Here is a 13,920-nt window from a genome sequence, read left to right on the forward strand (position 1 = left end):
TGTCCCAGGTTTGATACACTTTTCTATTCAGGCATGTTGAATGTTGTCACTGAGTAGATACCCTGGCCTTGCAGTTTTGGACCACACTGTGAGGGAAAGCAACCAACTTCCTGGTTTAAAGTGAAATATTTTATTTCATATTGAGGCCATATTAATGCCCAACAAAGGTAGCTGCAGACTACCACACAACAGATAAGATCACACGCAGATGAACACGGACAAGAAAAGGCAAAGTACACGTAGATACGACACTGTAATAAATGCTGAGAAGCCCCTACCATAGCCTCCTGAAGACTTTAGCACAACTCCAAGGAATCCGCTAGCTAAATGGAAAGATAGGGGGATGGGAGTGAGGACACAGTGGCTCTCTTCGACCTACATGCAAGCTGGATGACTAAGCCCTGCTCATCCGATTAAGGGTTTAACTGCATGCGAGAGGTCCCACTCCTCTTAGCTGACATGCCACTCCCCTGAAACAGCAGCTCAACACTATTGAGTCAGGATCCTTGTGCGAATGCCGGAAAAGTAGAGAAACTACAACAAAACCAAAGTGGAGATGAGCTTTTTTTCCTCTATCATAGATTGCTTACTGCAAACACTGGATGCTGCTTGATGCGTGAATGTGTTAAAGCCCCAAAACCATATGAACTATATACTTGCAATGCACCAGGAAACAACTGAAATCCAATACCACATCGCTCCACTGTGAAACAATATAAGCGTGTGATGAGTTAATATTATAACCTTTTAAACCTAGTGTTTGAATGGATTGTGTCCTCCCACATATATGTTGAGACAGTCAACTCGATGTCCCTCGAGGGCTTCCATCCTGGCTGACGTCATAGTCTAGTACATAAACCACACGCAGCGCCCGTTGGCCTCAGTTCTGTTTTTCTGCGAATGCTTCGAGATTAACGGTGCGCTTCAGTTTTCTTCAAAAACGTATCGGAAATGGCCTAGTCTTATGCTCTGACTACTCTGAAGACGGGCTCCAAAAACTGTCTAAAATGCTGCCAAGAATTCCTGGGATGGAGTAGACCAGCTCCTGCATTTGAACAGGATGACTTGACTGATATATTAGCCAAGGGTCCTCAAAATGACCCTATTTTATCATTCGATGTGGTCCTGCAAAAAAGGGTTGCAGCAAATTGAGAGGCTCCAGAGTCCAGCCCTGCAGTAAACAAAAATGTGACCAAAAAATATAGGCCATCCAGTAGCGATCCTGGACTAGTAGTGCAGGCAGCTACATCTGGCTACAAGCGAGTGGTGTACCCAACCATACCGCCTGATAGGGATGACAAACGCTTTGACACTTGGGCAAAGAAAGTATTTTCTGCTAGCAGCATGGCTTTAAAGTCTGCTAATTCAACATGTGCCCTGGCAATGTTTACGTTCACCCTGTGGGACTGCATAGCGATGGTGGCTGATCACATCCCTGAGGGTGAGGAAATAGACGGCTTCATGAACCTGATAAGGGATGGCACAGAGGCCATGTGTGTATCTCTGCAATTAGGTCTAGACACTGCTGACTACGGCAAGCACTGTCCTACGCAGATTTGCGTGGTTGAAGGCAGGTTTTGCACCTGATGTACAATCCAGACTCTTTACCATGCCCTTTGACGGCTCCCATTTAATTGGAAACAAGGCTGATGAACACCTTGAAAAACTGCAGACCTCAAAGGCGGCAGCCACGTCGGTAAGTGCCTCAGTCTGGCAGCCAAAGCCTTTTCACCCCAGTGGGTCATCTTGGAGGAGTAGGTCTTTTCGTTGCTACTCCTCAGTTGGAAGAGCGAGAGGACAGGCTGGTTAAAGAGGACAGAGAAGATTCCCTTGTGGTGGACGAGGAAGAGGTGCTAAGCCCGCCCAAGCAGTGATGTCTTTACCATCAGCTGCTTCTTCAGCCGTCAAAACCATGCCGAAATCTTGTCTCATGACACCCCAGTGGAGGCAGATTGTCACAGCATCTGAAAGAATGGTGAGGTATTACTTCGGATGCATGGGCACTAGAAACAGTAGCCCAGGGTTACTGACCTCGTGATCATCCACCGGGAAACCATTCGCTAAATGTTCCAGATCCATTCTTGTTGCAAGAAATGTTGACCCTGCTAAAGAAAGGTGCCATAGAATCAGTACCTGCGATTGAGAGGAACAGAGGCCCATGTGACTGGACTAAGACCTATCCTCTCTACCCGGCTCATTATGTACTGCAATGGGGACCCCCTATTTGTTGCTGTTGAACTTTTCCTGACTTTTGGAGTTAAGTGAAGCCTTTTTGCTCCACCTATCTTGCTAAGCCCATCTGTTTTGGGGGCACTGCTCTGTCCTTATGGCTATCAGTGCAGGGGGAACTCTGTTCTCCATAGTAAAGTTATATTTCGTTTTCCTGCACACAGCACCTTATGTGAAGTGCAGTAGGTACACTCTGTGTCCCTGTAAGTTTGGGTGGGGACTGGGTGGGGTCTGGAGTGTGTGTGCGGGGTTGGGTGAGGGGGTTTGGGGGGGCGGATGGGTTGGGGGGGGCGGATGGGTCCGTCGATGGGTCTGTCCGGACAGTCCACATTCAAGCCAGGTCTGTTTCTGGGCTGATAGTTTGAATAATGCAGATGCTTGCCATAGTTAGGCTGGTGGCAACTGAATTAAGAGGACTCCTGCAGCCGTATGGTAGATTGTTGGAGCCAAGACCCCTATGAAAGAGAGCAGCCCACTGAAGGCCAGGTGCTCATCGTTGAAAGATCGCCAGGATCCCTTTTCTTCACTTGCCCAACAAAGCCCTGTCTCGCTGCAGATCTCCTGAAGACCTTCATTAGTGCTAATCCTACCTCTGTTCGAAGATCCAGCTGCTGGAAGCACTCAGTCCCCGAACCCCACTGTGGGCTAGCCAGAGGTCCTACTGGGCTCTTTTGCTGCAACTGTTCCAGTCCCGAGTTGAGCCTTGAGACTTCTTGGATCCTCGGCTTATGAAACAAAGTATTTCCTTCAGATTGCAGCTCTTCACCATGAAGATGGCCCTTGCAGGACCAGTATTTGTTTGCGCCACAAGGGTCGTCTTCCGTTATTTCCTTGAAGTGCCCATCACTGTTTGCTGCCTGAATCATGTCCTGGGAAACCTCTGAGGTCATCGCTGGAGTGGTAGTCCCTAAGTCTGTCTCTTAGGTGTCAACTTGTCCAGAATCCAGATACTCGCCATTAGAGCACTGAACCACGAGCTAGCCCTCCCAATAGTCCAATGCCAGAAGTGTCCTCTGCACCTGCAATCCCTGGGCTCCCTCAAACAAACAAGGTAGTAATACAGGAGTCTCAGTGAATTGCAGAATTCTATGCTGGTCCGTGAGTGAATGAGACTACAGGGGGTTAGTAAAGATACCTTTTTCGTTCTCAACCTATATGTTCTCAAAGTATTGATTACTTTGCTTTTTATTTATTTATATTTGTACACTTGCTTTGCTACATGTACAGTATATTGTAAAGTCATTCAGACTGTATTTAAAAGAAAAGTGGTCATGTTCTTGGCAGAACACGCCAATGTGAATGTGTATATGAATGTTTTAGTGTTGGATTCCTGTAGCTTTTCATTGATAAGATTTGAACAGTGATAAGCATAAACAATTACTGTATTTTTGTACATTCTGCCTAACTTGTATAAGAGTGCTCCGTATGCTTAACGCAACCCTTCACCACTCCCATGCCCTCCCACGTCTAATCATTGCTGTTCAGTTACACTACCCAGATAGTTTGGCTAGACATTACTGTTGATCCCTTTTAACCAGATTAGGAAGTCTTCTCAGAATCATGACCACAGGACTAATTGTGAAAATCCATAGCAACACTGAAGAAACCTCACAAAAGTCACACTGGCAGATTGGTTGTTTGATCCTGTACTCTTAAAAGTTGACAAATGTTAGTTTGCTTTTCTTTCAGCAAGTAGGGTTTCATTTACTAAAAAAAAATTGCCAATGAAATATGAATCGCCCATTGCAACCGTATATTGTGAAAGTACTTTCTTCAAGGCCAGCCTGGCTTTGAGAGCTTATCCATAATTCTGATTTGTTCTCTTTACAGCCCTCTGATGTTGAATGACAGCAGTGCAGCGCATTCCATTCCCAAGTACCCTCGTCAGTATTCCCTTGAGCATGTCCATGGTACTTCTCCCTACTCAGTAAGTATGATTCTTACTACAGAGAAAAAGGGGGGATACATAGTAATTTTCAGAAAATGAGTTTGTCCACCGTATTAAGTGTCCCTTGCGAAAGCCTTCTTTGAAACTTCATAGACAGTGTATGATTATAGACCAGTTGCGAGTTGGTGGTTTATTAGGTGGTTTATTAGGTGGTAGCTGCTGGACTTGAAATGTTCTGGTGGCTTTACTTTTTAGTTGTATGGATGATGGCAAGAGTTGCGTATCCAACAGCCAAGGGATTTGTGTGTGCCAAAGAGTGGAGTGTTTAGGGATTCCCCAGCAGCTGGCTACAGGATTAGTGACAGTATTAAGCAGTTGTATCATTGATTCTTTTCGCAAGGCGTCTGCTGCATTGCAGTATGTGGGGCTGCTGTGGATTTGAGGCATGTGCTGGGCCTCTGCATCTATCAGGCTTGTGCCAGGTTACTCTTGCCATGAAGATTTGGGCATACTAGAAAAGGTATTTGGAACACACTTTATTCTGTGATCTCAGAAATTGAGGCCTGTGGAATAGAGGCCTGGAAGCAAGAGTGATGTGAGAATACGGCACGCTGGAGAGAAAGGATGGAATTGTTACACATGGGTGAGGACAGAAATTGATTCAAGTTGGGGAACTGTGGTTTGAGGATTTAGACATGTATATTGTAGCAACGCTGTGGGATGAAGTCAAATAGCAAAGTGTATTTTTTAGAGCTGGCAAATCAACACTTTTTTTTAAGTGGGGCTGTGGGATTGAGACCTATTTGTCCAAGGGTTATAAGATTCAGACATATTGAACCTTGGATTGAGTTCAAGCCATATTGAAGGGTGTTTTTAGTATTGAAGAATTTAAATGAAAGATCTTTGTGACTGCATGATACTCGAGATGTGTCGCTGTGTTTGAAAAATACTGCTGAGGGGCATGGCTTGACCACCATGCCAGATGGCTGTATTTCCTGAGAATGCTAGTCCACCAGACCCTTGAGAATTAACTGGGAACCTGCTGCTACTTTGAGAGGGTGGCGGGACTGAACCCTGAAGACAAGATGGAGTGACCCTATGGGTACTTAATAAGGATGCTTGGAGCTTTGCTGATTGCATCTGAGGTCTGGCCCCTTCTTTGTTTTGTATGCTGCCACCGACTTTTGAGTTGAGCCCTACTTGTAGCGATTGTCCAGTAGTCCTACTGCCTTCATTTCCTGCTGCTGGCAAGTGCACTACAATAGTTCTGGTCAGTAGTTTCCTTTAGGCCATGTGATGAGTGTGGCCTGTTGCTGGTTGAGCTGCTGTGCACTTGTAAAGTGGCTGGGTGTGGTGTACAAGGTTGGGCAGAGGACTCTGCTGCTTGCGAGGAATCCTCTGGCATCCTGACTTGAAGGAGATATGCTGACTTTTGCAAGTGTTAGCCAGTGGTTGAATACAAAGTGCTTCAATGAGGCATACTTTCTTTAGCAGATGACTTGCCAAAGCAGAGAGGGTCACTGAAGTACTCCTACGTCCTATCCCCTTTCCTCCATACTGCATGGGCGTCCCTCGCTAGGGACGGGAGACGGAACCTTTTCCACCAGAAACAACCTTCTTCCCCTTTAAATTTAGAGGTGCGCAGCTCTTGGAGCATGGGCTCCCCTGACGCCACCCACCGGAGCAACTCCCCAGTCCCCTTTTTCGCGTCAACGGCCCGATTTCACCAGCGCTCCTGGATTTGGCTTCACCCTTGTAATTCCACACGCTCTTCCCCGCTTACTGTCTTCTTTCTTTTGTCTTCTGTTTTTGGTCTTAATCGGGTACTCTGTACTTTGGCGCCAGGCTCCTCCCTGGCGCATGTCGAAATGAGCAGGTTTCAGCAGGTATCCAGCCTGCGTGGGCTCTTTCCTACGTCTGACCCCCACGCACTTTGCCTCCGCAGCCTTGGCCCCAATCACAGCTGGAAGGAATATACCGCGTGTGATGCGCTCACTCTGAACAGGTTAGCACGGTGGACTGAGCTCTTCGTGAAGTCGCCTCCAGAGGACTTGAAGAACTTCGTCAGACACAAGGCAAGGCCCAAGGTAGGGCTGCTTTTTTCCATTGCACCCCGGAAGGGCGACTCCTTCCTGAGGAAACGCCCGAGCGGGAGGTACCGTCCAGGTTCTCGCATGAGCACAGGCACCGAGGCTGATTCAGCTACCGTTTATAAGAAAGGAGTAAACCTGCAATTTTAATCCCTGGTCCTTCAGGTAAAGTACATTATATCAAGACAAGGTGGACCAGTGGAAAGGGATGACAGTTTTCACTCAAATATACATTTTTTTATATTTTATTAATATAGATTTCACATAATGTATGTATGATATAAAACCATAAAGCCAAATCATTCATTCCTGTCATGCATGCTGGACATATTACCTCTGGACCCGGAAAACCATCTTCACGCAGAATGGGTTATGCTCATAGAACTGCTAGACCGGTCTATTCTAAATGGAGGTTGTTTGATGTACTGCCGGGAAAACGACGTTTGCATTATTCATGTTGTTGAATTCCCGTGATTCAGGGTAGTCACGTGTGTTACTGCAGTACGTTTATAAGCAGCGTGGAGACGTTGCTCGCTGCTTCTGATTGAACCAACATGGCGTTTTGTAGCTGAACCCTTGATCTGCGTCCTCTCATCTCGTCAGTTACTTCCTTGGCTTTCTTCGGCGTGTTTCTTCCGCACGCAAACTCCTGGAGCTGCTTTCTAGAAGTTACAGCAGTTTTTGTTCATGTGAAATTTCTACATGCTATCTTCGGCAATCGCCCATTAGAAGACCATCAGACGGCTTTCCTTCACACGTGAGTTTTGGCAGCACTGTCTGTCTGCACTTCAGTCGCGTGTATCCTCACACGCGGGTTCCTGATATGTTTGCATGCTGCTTTCCTGACTGCGTGTAAGTTTGTCGCGTGTAATTTCCCACGCGGATGCTGGAACTCTCCAAGCACAGCTGTCCTGGCTGCGTGTACTTTGTTCACGGGTAAAACCCCACGCGGACGCTGGAACTCTTCAGGTACGGCTGTCTGGCTGCGTGCACTTCTGTTTGCGTGTAAAATCACACGCGGTCTACTCTAATCTTTACACGCTGCAGTCCTGGTTGCATGTACTTTTGTTGCGTGTAAATCAGCATGCTTTCTACTGTACCTGCAAGCGCGGCTGTTCACACTGCGTGAACTTTTGTCGCGTGTAAATCTGCATGCGGTTTTTTGAACTCTTTGAAACGTGTAACTCCGCACGCATCCCTGGAACCTGTGATGAGATGACAGGTGGACTAATTTCATTTCTGTTGTACGTGGGAAAGGAAGTATTAACAAACTGTTTTTTTGAAGGTGATTGTGCACAGTACTTTGGACGCTATCCTGTGGTGCACCAACCCGGTATCTAGCGTGAGCCTCGTGCTGTTCGGGATAAGTCTCCCTTACTAACCTCCCCTCCTTTGTTGTTGTTTCAATTCCTGGATTTCTTCTGAGACTTGTTGGTGGAGATTCCAGTTCTAGCCTACAGGTTAGTGTTGTAATTAGTGCTATTGCTGTGCTATCAGTGAAAGTTTAGTTGGGACAACTTCTCATGATGCTTTACTTATCCTAGGCTGTCTTCCTATAATGCTCCCACGCCCTTTCCAGTGATCCCTCTCTCTGCCTGTTTTACTAGTCAGAGAGTTGTAGCATTTGGAAGGTCTAATTTGACTTCACTACTATCAAGCCGTGTGAATTCAAGGATCCGGAAGAGCCCTACCAATTGTATCCTTTTTGGTTACCGTATCCTTTTCATAAGATACCTTGGTGATTTATGACAATTCCATCAATTTAACATTCGTATCTCAAACAATCCCTCTTAATCCCATACTCTCTTTTAAACCCTCAACAATAAAACCAATTTGGCATGTCAAGGCAGTGTAAACTACTGCTCCTAATACAGTCTTCCTTAGTTTTTTCATATACTAATGACCCAGTCCACAGTATCAGGTGTCAAGAATCAGGTGTTTTTTGTTCGTCCAGATGCACACTGCCTTTTATGCGCAAAACCCCCATTCACACAGCCTGGCTGTCACTTAGCAGGGGGCATTGTACAGCCCGGACAACCACCTTGACTAATCATGACAAAGTGCGACTTGGGTTTCCTGGGATACCCTGTGCAGGGGGTGACTACACCCCTCCCTCACCTTCAGCCCACCTAGACACCCAGGTGCCTTGAGGAGGGCTTCTGTGCAGAAGCCCGCCAAAGGACAGTGAACAAAGAAGGCGAACCTAGTTTGCTGCGCAAAGTAAAACACAAGAAGGACTTTAACAAAAAGAAATTGCGAATAAACCCAACCGGAGCCAAAAGAAAGACTATTTGGTCAAGCGGGTTTATGTTCGAGGCTAATATAATAGCCAAGAACAGTACCACGGTTATCTAATATAATCGCGGTAGAAAATTTAGGGTAGATAGCACTGCCACCAGCCAAGTCTAAATGTTAAAAGAACGAAACAATGCTCTAGGAGGTACAGATACAAAGGGATATGAGTTAACCCTTTCCAGTACTCCATGGAAGATGGGGGTGTACTGGATCTGTGGTAGATTGACTAAGTAAAGTTAATGGTAACTTTACCCTTTTCTGGGGGACAGTAGTTGCCTCAGAAATGGAGTAGAGGGAAGTCTCAAAGACAACCCTGTGCCACGGCACTGAAGGTGCTGTGTGACGCAAAAAAAGAAGGGGCTACTGAAGTGGTGTGCTTCAGAGCCTACAATCGCAAAAACAGGTAGAAACACATATCAAAACACATGTAAGAGTGGGGGAAAAGCTCTCTCTTACCAAGTGGAAACAAATAAACTCCAGAAGTCCAGCAAAGCTGCTGGGGGACTCACTAGGTGAGGGAAAATAGCCATAGATGAGAATTTTCCCTAACAAACCTTCAGCGTCACGGGGCAGATTTACCCCGCAACAAGCTAGGCCGAGTACGCACAGGCCCAGCAGCCTTCTGCTACTCCAGCAATATCACCTACCACCGCACCGGCCTGTGAGAACAGGTTCTTTGAAAAGTTCCTCACACTCGTGAGATCTCCTCAGATGGGGGCCGTCCTCTCAGATGTGATCAGGGACATGCTCCCTCCGGCCCCGCTGCCGGCGCCTATAGTCATTCCTCCTATGGCTCAGCACCTCAGGTCCCCGTGCAGCCCCTGCTGCCCACACCTGATCCTTCGATTCCGGCTCCACTGCCTCCCACAGTTCAGGCGGTTCCACACCAGCCTCCACAGCAGCCACCGGCTCCTGTCCTCACACCACAGCCTTAGGTGCCCATCACTTCTCCGCCTGCACCGGACCAGCCGGACACCCTAGCGGACACTGATAAGGAGGAAGACCCTAACACACCATCCTCATCCAAAGCCTTTCACAAATGGCTCTCAGGCTTGACCGAGTACTTGGGGACCACAACCCAAGGGGGAACAACCGGAGGCAGGGTTCCTGGCCGAGGTCCTCACTCTCTTCCCCGTGGCTAGAACGGGGATCACGATGCAGAAGGACGTTGTCGCCTTGGCCAAAAAGGATGGCTGAAACCCCATTTGGCCAGCCTATCAATCGGCGCCTCGACAAATACAGGCAGATGAGGGGCCGGGGGGAAGAGATACACTCTTGCTGTCGGCTCATTCTCCAACACACTCTTCGGTGAACACAGCGGCATCACTGTATTCCAAGCCTCAGTCGTCCTCGGCCACCTCGTCTTCGGCACTTCTAGGCAAGGAGGAGAAGATCTTGGAGGCGTATAGAAAGAAGTTCTATTCCAACGCCTCACTACACCTTCGCCAATCTAGTGCAGACGCCATGCTAGCAGCCGTTAATCAGAGGCTTTGGCGGGAAATAGCGGACTTCTTTCCAGAACTTCCGGTGCAGAGCCTGGCACATTTCAAGGCGGGTCTGGCAGAAACTAAAATGGTGGCCCAGGATGTTATGGAGTCCACCATGGCACACATACACCTCAGGCCATGCCATTTGCATCTCCACGGACATGAGAAGGACTGCGTGGCTGCGGGCTACCAAGTTCAACCCAGACGTCATGGAACGCATATTGGACCTTCTATTCGAGGGTGGCAACCTTTAATTCCACCACCGATGAGGAGCTCGATAAGAACAACAGTTCCCAAACTGCAAAGTCCTTATCGATCCTCTCCAAGTCCACACCCAACGCCTACACCCAGTTGCATCAACACTCCAACAAGGGGCGGGCCTTTGGCAGATTCTAGGGCTTCCAAGAAAGGCAGTCGAGGCAGCCTGACCGTTCACCGAGTCGGAACCGGCACAAGCAGCACAAGAGGGTGGAGGGGGCAGGGGGAGGACTTCATTCAGCCCCCCTCCTCATTTCCAGCTTCAGAGGGAGAGGTATGACGCGCCCCTTCGGATCCACGCGTCTCCTGTGGGGGACATGCTTGCCCTTCACACACAGTTTTTGCGTCAGAAGTTCGCTGATCCCTGGATTCTCCCCGTAGTGTCCACGGTTTACTGCCTACCGGTTCCTCCCTCTCCTCCCCTACCCTACTATAGATTGGGACAACAACTTGGTTGGCGGAAATGTGTTCGCTCGTAGCGAGTCAGGCTGTCGAGGTCCCAGCCTCCCAGCGTGGCTTGGGCTTGTACTTGTACTCCAGGATTTTCGCCATACAAAAGAAGAGCCCGGCTGGCCTGCGAGTTGTGTTGGACCTTACCTCCCTGAACCTCTCCCTCCATCTTAAAAAAAAATTCAAGATGGTTACACCAGCGCTTATTGCGGAGTGCAAGGGAGACTGGATGTGTTCCCTGGATCTGAAGGACGTGTATCTACACGTCCCGATTTGGCAGCCTCATCATTCCTTTATATGGTTCAGGATCATAGTCTTCCATTTCCAATACCAGGTTCTACCCTTTGGCCTAAACTCAGCCCCCAGGGTCTATACCAGACTGATGAATGCAGTGGCAGCCCTTCTCAGGGCCCAGGGTCACCATGTCTATCCGTACCTAGACGACAGGCTCATCGGGCCGAGTTCCATGGAGGCTGTCTATCACACCTCTTCCGCCTTCATGAATACGCTGCACGAACTGGCATTTTCCATCAATCTCAACAAGTCACAGCTGCAACCCACGCAGATTCTGACGTTCCTGGGCCTTATCTGGGACACATGCTCCGAGAGTTTTCCCCTCGGAGGACAAGATCATAGCCATCATGGGGGCCACAGGTCATTTATTTTCTTAGCAGAGAAGTAACATCAGCCTGGTGGTACCAGCATCTCCTTGGTATCGTGGCGGCGTTACTACTGGCAGTGCCTCACACAAGGCTCAAACTGAGGAGATGGCAGCGGCACTTTGCAGCATAATGGAATCGGGAGTGGGACTCCCATGTTCAGCTTGTCAGCATTCCTTCCTTCCTACACCAGGACCTTATTTGGTGGAGCATGGACTGCAACTTGCCGACAAGTAGCCCCTTCCGGCAAGCACCCCTGGAACTGACCATCACCACGGATTCCTCCTTGGAAGGCTGGGGGACTACCATGGACAATCACAGCATCCATGCAGTCTGGTCCCCCCAGGAGCAGAAGGCCCATATCATTTGGCTAGAGCTGAAAGCTATCAGGCTCGCTCTCAAAGCCTTTCTGCCACTTATCAGTGGCAAGAGGATCCTCATTCAAACAGACAAAACCACCAGCATGTATTACATCAACAAGCAGGCTGGTACCAGGTCCCCCCCCCCCCTAAACATCCCTCACCCCCACCCCTCCCTGTGCAGCCTAGCGGTCAGCATTTGGGAATGCGCTCTGGAGAACAATATTTCCTTGAGCGCAATCCACCTCACCGGGGAATCAAACCTGGAGGCGGACAGACTCAGCAGACTGGGAGCGGAAAATTATGAATGGCAGTTGAACAATCAGGTGCTTGGGGGGGTTGGAGGGGGGGAGATCTTCAGGAGATGGGGGATATCCCCAGGTGGATCTTTTTGCCACTTGACACAAGAAGTGCCCTCCGTTCCTGTCTTGACATGGACCGTGCCTAGACTCCCTGGGCGATGCCTTAGTTACTATGGAACAGCACAAACGCATACGCATTGCCTCCCACTCCCCTGGTACACAGGGTGATTTGCAAGATAAGAGATTTGCGTCACCTTAGCATCATTCCGATAGCTCCTTGGTGGCCTGCGAGACCATGGTTCCCGGAGCTGTTCAGCCTCTCGGACCAGCCTCCCATTCACCTTCCATTGGGCCCCGCCCCTCTTCTATCACAGCAGGGAGGCAGGGTTATCCACCCCGGATCCGCAGAAGTTGGCCCTTGCAGCGTGGTTCCTGACCAGGTCACACTAAAGCATCTGCGTTTGTCTCACGCTAATCTAGATATCATACAGGACGCTAGGAGCGATGCTAATAGGAGCCAGTACAAAAGCAAATGGACCTGGTTGCGTCACTGGGCTAAGTCAAAGGGAGTTGACCTGCTTACCTGCACGTTGGACGATGTGCTATCCTTCTCTGCACACCTTGCACACTCAGGAGTGCAAGTAGACACATGCCTTATCTATCTGGTGGCCATCGGAGCCTACCGGAACTCTGAGGAAGTCTTCTTCTCTTCCTCCATCCCAGTGGTTAGACGTCTGGCGGGCCTCACCATGCTCTACCCGCCTATCAAGAAACCACACCCTGTATGGGACCTGCCCGTGGTGGTAGGCTCCCTGGCGCACAAACCTTTCGAACCAATGGCGTCCGCGGATATCAGACTGGTCACCATTAAAACAGCTTTCCTGGTCAGTCTTACGTCTGCTCGCAGGGTTAGTGAAATACAAGCACTGGTTGCTTCATAACCTTACACTACCTTTCACAGAGATAAGGTGTTCCTTAGAACGTATCCCGCGTTCCTACCTAAAGTAGTCTCGGCGTTCCACCTAAATGAGGAGATAGTCTTACCTACTTTCTTTGCTGCCCCTTGGACGAGGCTCAGAGGGTCTTGCACTGTCTAGATGTCAGGCGCGCACTGAAATTTTATCTGGACAGAACCAAGAGCTTCTGCAAGACGGAGGCTCTTTGTCACCTTCAAGGGGGGGGTGCCTATGAGGGGCAGCAGAAACCACTTCCAGCAAACCTGCATGACCACGCTGTCGGAGCCAAGGCCACGGCAGTCGTCTTTCCAGACACACGTCCCGTAGCAGGTCCTCAGCAGGGCTGCCACGTGGGCCACTCCTTCGGCCATCTGCAAGCACTACTGTTTGAATGCCGGCTCTAGGTCAGATGCTGCTTTCGGACAAGCAGTGTTAAGGAACTTGTTTTCTTAAGGAGGGTCACCTCTCCACCCTGGGGCTACATTCAGTTATAATTGCCCATGCAGTATGGAGGAAAGGGGACGGGATGTAGGAGTAATTATAAGTTACTCACCTTAGTGACTAACATACTCCTAGTCCATAGTCCACTTTCCTCCATACGTCCCACCATCCTTCACCTCCCTGCCCCCCCAATAAAACTGGTGTCATTAGGCATATTAATATTGTTGACGCGTCAGTGGGGACTGAGGAGTGGCGCCGGTGGGTGTAGTCAGGGGAGCGCATGCACCCAGGGCCGCTTTCCACGAGACTCTAAATTAAAGGGGACGATTTTTTCTGGTGAAAAAGGTTCTGTCTCCCATCCCTAGCGAGGGACGCCCATGCAGTATGGTGGAAAGGGGACTGGACTAGGAGTAATTTAGTCACTACGGTGAGTAACTTATAATTTATACACAGTGTGACCCCCAGGTTGGTAAAATAAGTCTTCAGGTGTGTCCTGAGGGCGAACA

General features: G+C 49.0%; 1 protein-coding gene across 3 annotated transcripts in view; it reads left to right on the forward strand.

Annotated features, from left to right (window-relative positions):
- HSF1 (heat shock transcription factor 1) overlaps positions 1 to 13,920 on the forward strand; it is a 1,218,386-nt gene that overhangs the window by 638,554 nt on the left and 565,912 nt on the right. For all 3 annotated transcript variants that reach the window (XM_069621903.1, XM_069621901.1, XM_069621902.1), the window contains one exon: positions 4,060 to 4,156. In XM_069621903.1, coding sequence (XP_069478004.1) covers positions 4,060 to 4,156 — 97 coding nt within the window. The remainder of the gene's footprint in view (positions 1 to 4,059; positions 4,157 to 13,920) is intronic.

Source organism: Ambystoma mexicanum, chromosome 5q (genome assembly GCF_040938575.1).
Source record: "Ambystoma mexicanum isolate Mex_15411 chromosome 5q, UKY_AmexF1_1, whole genome shotgun sequence".
In the NCBI taxonomy this organism is placed as follows: domain Eukaryota; kingdom Metazoa; phylum Chordata; class Amphibia; order Caudata; family Ambystomatidae; genus Ambystoma; species Ambystoma mexicanum.